The sequence below is a fragment of the Propithecus coquereli genome, unplaced genomic scaffold (genome assembly GCF_000956105.1).
Source record: "Propithecus coquereli isolate 6110/MARCELLA unplaced genomic scaffold, Pcoq_1.0 Scaffold98, whole genome shotgun sequence".
Classification (NCBI taxonomy): domain Eukaryota; kingdom Metazoa; phylum Chordata; class Mammalia; order Primates; family Indriidae; genus Propithecus; species Propithecus coquereli.
This window is the reverse complement of record NW_012156173.1, coordinates 2557839-2563623: the sequence shown is the minus strand read 5'-3', so window position 1 is coordinate 2563623 and position 5785 is coordinate 2557839. Positions and strand designations below refer to the sequence as shown.

Here is a 5785-nt window from a genome sequence, read left to right as displayed (position 1 = left end):
CTTTTATGGTCTGTTTCAGGGGAGAAGAATGGAGGTCAGAGTAAACTTTTGACTTCTGCTATTTTCTCAAATGTCAAGGTGCCGTATTTTGGGGTATGCTATCTTGAGATCCATCAATTATTCTTTTCAAAAAAATTTTTGTTTTTAATTATTATGGATACATAATAACTATACATATTCATGCTACTATCTCTACAAGTTCAATTTTTTTTTTTTTTTTAGCTCCCACATATGGGTAGAGAACATGTGATATTTGTTTTTCTGTGCCTGGCTTATTACACTTAACATAATGTCCTCCAGTTCCATTCATGTTAATGCAAATGACAGGATTTCATTCTTTTTTTGTGGCTGAATAATATTCAGTATTGATAAGATGTGCTCCAGGACTGAAAGTACCCCACAATGAGTCTCTGTCTTGAGACCCGAATTTTATTCCCTATCTCTCTTTCATCTTGTTTCTTTGTCTGTTTTCTACTTGTTTACAAAACAATGATTTAAAATGAACCACCTTTCAGCTACCCATGATCTGCCGACTTTTAGAGCTGGCAGTATTTGTATGGCTCTTCTACTAGTCCAGCACACCTCATGCTGCTGAGAGCTCACAGCTGGCTGACGGCAGAAGTTGGACTAGGGGAAGAACTCCCAATCCAAGCCTCTTTTGCTACTCACTCTTTGGAAGACAGTGATGTAAACCTTTAACCTAGAGCAAACTGGGGAGTCACATGGAACAATCAGCTCAAAAAAGATTCCTAAGACTTTCCAAAGAGAAACCTTCTGGTGATTCGGAAGTAAAGAAGCATCTCTAACTAACATGATTCAGGTTCTTTTGTCCAAACAAGCTTCCTTTTCTTCCCCCTCAGTCAGGAAAGAATGACAGAATCAAAAGGAAGGAAGGGAGCTTCTAACACCTCGAGACAAGAAAGGGACTTTTTGTTACTCTTTCTTAGGGTTCTAAAGGGAAAACTAAATTGAATCAGCCTAAATAGATAAACCTGCTAAATGTACAAATGTACAACTGCAGTTGAATCTCTGTTTTGGGAGAATCCAACATAGGTCCAGAATGTCTCCTGTGTCTGATTCATTCAAGATTGGGTCTGTTGTTCCGTGGCCCACTAAGTAGACTTGATGCTTTGTTATTGGAGAGGTGTCGAGCTTATCTAGAGCCTATTAGTGAGTGGTTTTCCAGGGTGATGTGTATCCCAAAGTAACAACTTATTGAAAATGTGGATTTATACAATTTTCCTACCCTCTTTTATTCAGCCCACTGTGACCAATAGGAGTCAGGTGAGATTTGAGTGACTGGATCTGTGATGTAAAATTTGTCATCCTATGGGTCCCTTGGAGATGGAGCATCTGACATAGCTCCACTAGTTAGAATCTCAGATAAGCTATACGACTCAAGAAATACTGGGAAGGAGAATGAAGAGGAGAGGACACAGGAGAAGAGGAGAGGGGAGGAGAAGAAGGGGGTAGAATATAGAGAAACTACAAAGCATTGATTCAAGAGCATGGTTTAGCCCATAGGCACATGGCTTTCAACAGCCTTGTTTGTGGTACTGTATATTTCAACAGCATTATGCCATTTATAGCTCTTAAAATATCTGTAGACTTTTAAAAAATGAAGATTTCAAATTATTAAAAGAATACATAAAGAAAGCCTTTGTGATTTTTCTTAGCTTTTGTGTATTAAGTATTTTTATGGGGTGCAAGAAATGTCAGCTTATGTCAATGGATAAATCCATGTTGAATGAATGAATGGATGGATGAAATAGAACAAAATAGAATAACATAGGAAAGAATAAGCAGTTGAAGTTTCTCATTCTTCTAATACAGCAAACAACTCAAAAAACAAACACAGTTGATACCATTTTAAATATTTAAATAAATTACCGTCGAAGTGAATTAGTAACAGATGACCGAACTTTATTGTACTATTAGGAGCTGAAATTTACTGGAATCATTTTAAGAAGAGGAGAAACATTGACTCGTCCTCCTCGAAAGGAATTCGAAGTGATAAATCACCATGGATCTAACCTATATTCCAGAAGACTTATCCAGTTGTCCAAAATTTGGAAATAAATCCTGTCCTCCCACCAACCGCCCTTTTCATGTGCGGGTGATAATGTACTTGGTTATGACTGGAGCCATGGTTATCACTGTTTTTGGAAATCTGGTCATAATGATTTCCATATCGCATTTCAAACAGCTTCATTCTCCCACAAACTTCCTGATCCTCTCCATGGCAACCACGGACTTTCTGCTGGGTTTTGTCATTATGCCATACAGCATGGTGCGCTCCGTGGAGAGCTGCTGGTATTTTGGGGATGGCTTTTGTAAATTCCACGCAAGCTTTGACATGATGCTGAGCCTGACTTCCATTTTCCACCTCTGCACCATTGCTATTGATCGATTTTACGCGGTGTGTTACCCTTTGCATTACACGGTCACAATGACAACCTCCACGATAAAGCGACTGCTGGCATTTTGCTGGTTGGCCCCAGCTCTTTTTTCTTTTGGTTTAGTTCTATCCGAGGCCAATGTTTCTGGCATGCAGAGCTATGAGATACTTGTTGCTTGCTTCAATTTCTGTGCACTTACTTTCAACAAATTTTGGGGGACAATATTGTTCACTACATGTTTCTTTACTCCCGGATCCATCATGGTTGGTATTTACAGCAAGATCTTCATCGTTTCCAAACGACATGCTAAAGTCATCAGTAATATGCCTGAAAACACACAGGGGGAAGAGAAAAAAAATCTTTCTAAGAAAAAGGACAGGAAAGCAGCGAAGACTCTGGGTATAGTAATGGGGGTATTTCTGGCTTGCTGGTTGCCTTGTTTTCTTGCTGTTTTGATTGACCCATATTTAGGCTATTCTACTCCCATAATAATACTCGATCTTTTAGTATGGCTTGGATACTTCAACTCTACTTGCAACCCTCTTATTCATGGCTTTTTTTATCCATGGTTTCGGATAGCTCTCAAGTACATAGTGTCAGGAAAAATATTTAGCTCTCATTCAGAAGCTGCGAATCTGTTTCCTGAAGCACATTAATAAAAAGCCGTTATGAAAATGAGTGGAATATTGAAAATGAGATTGTTATTATTTTGAACTGCAGCACATACCTTAAACCCCCAGATCACTGCAAACCTTATCCTATCAAATTTCAGTAATCTAGGTAAGTGTTCTGTAACCTACACAAAAGCTACATTCAGTAGCTTTGACTGGTCAATAAATAAATCCATCATTTATTAATTTTTAGCTATGTTCCAATCCACATTCACCTCTGACTGGTATGGAAAATGTACAAAAGAAATATAAAACATAGTTTAGAATAGGTTGGTCTAGATTTACATACATGAAGCAATTAAAGATCAATATAAGAATTTTAAAATTAAAATGTTTATGGTTTTTATTCCTATTCGATTACACTTTAGGAATTCAGAAAAGGGAAGTTCATTGTGACCTGCAGATCTATGAAGGAAGGATGCCTTAAGGTTGGCCTTTATTGTCAACTAGAGGGCCACCTTATCATTTGGCTTGGGAGAATCACTAACCACTATTATACAAATTATTCAGTTATTTATTTCCTGAAACCCTTAAGCTCACTACCAAGAGTTACCCACAGGAGAAGCAGGTTGATGACAAATCATTATGAGAAATGTGAGCTTTTACCCTTGTGATTTTTCTCTTTATCATTTATATTTGAAATGACTTTCTGTTTCCTGTGTCTCTAGCATCTTAATCTGTGTGGTATGTCTACATGATCAGCCAGCAATCACAAGGCTCTCCTTGTACTGGTTCCAAACACTTTCTCTGAAAGTCTCCCCAGGGCCCCGCCAAAACAATTTCACCCACACCACAATTCCTATGATATAAGTCAGATCGTTAACATTTGGTAAAAATCCTTCCAGTGATTTTTCGGTGAAACATTAAGAGACAAACAGAGCCAGGCTTCCTTTTATTTCATCAGTTGGAATGTATATGGTCCCACATACGGTCACGTCCACATCCCCTCCTGCCTGGGATTATGGTGTGGGAAGGAGAACGAGGAGCAGGAGGGCAGACTGTTCCTCCTTTCCGGAATCCAAGTTCAGCCTTAGGCCAAACTTTGAAATAGGTTAACTTAATTTTGGCTTTTCCTTGTCTTTCTTCTAAGTCCTTCTCCCCCAGTACTCAGACACTCTTTGTCCTAGATCCAACCATGGGAAATTACCTTGTCTTGAAGAACAATATGATTCAGTAAGGGCTACCTCCCTGTCACTGTCTTTATAGTTTTCATTCCCTCTCTTGTTAGAAGAAAAGTAAATGTGCCTAATAAATAAATGCATAACTGACAGTAGTGAAATATTTTCTTGCTTACTAAAAGATGATCCAGTCTAACTGCTGATCTTGAGGTGAACAATTTAGTCTCCGTGTAGGAAGAGACATTAGCATGGGAAACACCACCAGGCTCCTTCTTCCTGAGAGTCACAGGGACGGTAGAGGTCGCCCAGCCATGTCTTCCTTTCACAGGCCGAGGTCATTAAAATTGACCCTCCCCACTTCAGCAGTCACAGACAGCTTGTGTCCAGGGATTCTTCTACTTTTGGCTTCCTCTCAATTTCTGTTTTTAGAATTCTTGTTTGTTTCTCTACTTCTGATCTATTTCTCTGTTCTAAAAAATTCTCTGTATGTACGTGCATATGTGTGTCCCTGTGCTGCTCATGGCAGCAGCACTAGAGGGTTTAAAGAGGGAAGAAAGCATAGAGGGGACATTGGTGTACGGTGTTAGACTGAGGACTGTCTGTAGATGTAAAACTACCTAGGTATAAATGGGATAATGTATTTGGATAGACCTGGCTGGCTACCTGCATAAACATGTACCCACGCAGCTATATGGAGCCTGTGTATATTCATTGAAACACACCTTGAGTACTCAGTGAAGCGTATAAAAGGATTTATTTAGAGATTCATCTGTAACACATGCCTCCCCTCCCACCCACGTTAACTAGTCTTCCTGCCTCCAGGTCCACTGCTTTCCAATCTACTCTGCCAGTTTTCTGACATTGACACTTTTCTCTTAAATGCCTTGAATAGTTTCTACACTAGTTCCTCTTTCCCCCCGCTCGCTAGTCCTCCACTCACTGTGCAGGAGGCTGACCTGTATAGACTGGTCGAGGAGTTCCCTTGCCTGGGGTTTAAGACGACAGTTCACCTATGGGAGCACCTCCAGGAGATCAGCGGGTGAAAGGAGGGTGAAATCAGGGAACCTTTCTGCCAACTTGCCCCAGGCTGGCTGTGTTCCTCCAGGAAAGGCCATCTGGAGTCCCCCTCCACACAGACATCCTCTTGGAATTCCTATAACTGCTTCCTTACCCTGCCACTTCCGGTCTAGCTAGGGTGGTGCTTCCCTGTTATTGCTGCACTGGGTACTAGGCTGCTTCTTGCTGCTTTCCTCAAACATGGCCCATGCCTTTGTAAATAGTTAACAGTAGAGTTATTAAACTCTTCTCAATCACCCAGGTTGATCGTGCCATCTGTTTCCTGTTGGACACCTGATGAATGTAGCTTTTCATTGCTCTGAGATAGTGTTTTGAAATTCCTCCCAAAGGCGTCAAGCTCTGTACATGCTCAACTTGGTCTTTCTTTGTACTTCCACATTTAATCCCTCCTCCCAGCTCCACACTCCTCCGAAGGAATTTTGGCCCCCCAATTACTCATTCACCCCTGTTTTCCCTGCCTAGGGGGCTACTCACCCTCCTTCTCCACTTGGCTAACTTCTTTCTTATTTTTAAGATTAGT

The 5785-nt window shown here is 40.4% G+C and overlaps 1 protein-coding gene across 1 annotated transcript; it reads left to right on the top strand.

Moving 5' to 3' along the window:
* Positions 1-1941: 1941 nt before the first annotated feature.
* On the top strand, positions 1942-3071 carry LOC105827183 (trace amine-associated receptor 3). Its single transcript, XM_012665207.1, has one exon. The coding sequence runs from the start codon at positions 2024-2026 to the stop codon at positions 3053-3055; it is 1032 nt and encodes a 343-aa protein (XP_012520661.1). The 5' UTR covers positions 1942-2023; the 3' UTR covers positions 3056-3071.
* The last annotated feature ends 2714 nt before the right edge of the window (positions 3072-5785 follow it).

Bases quoted from the DNA above. Each gene is read 5' to 3' on its own strand.
- LOC105827183 (XM_012665207.1), top strand. From the start codon at position 2,024: ATGGATCTAACCTATATTCCAGAAGACTTATCCAGTTGTCCAAAATTT.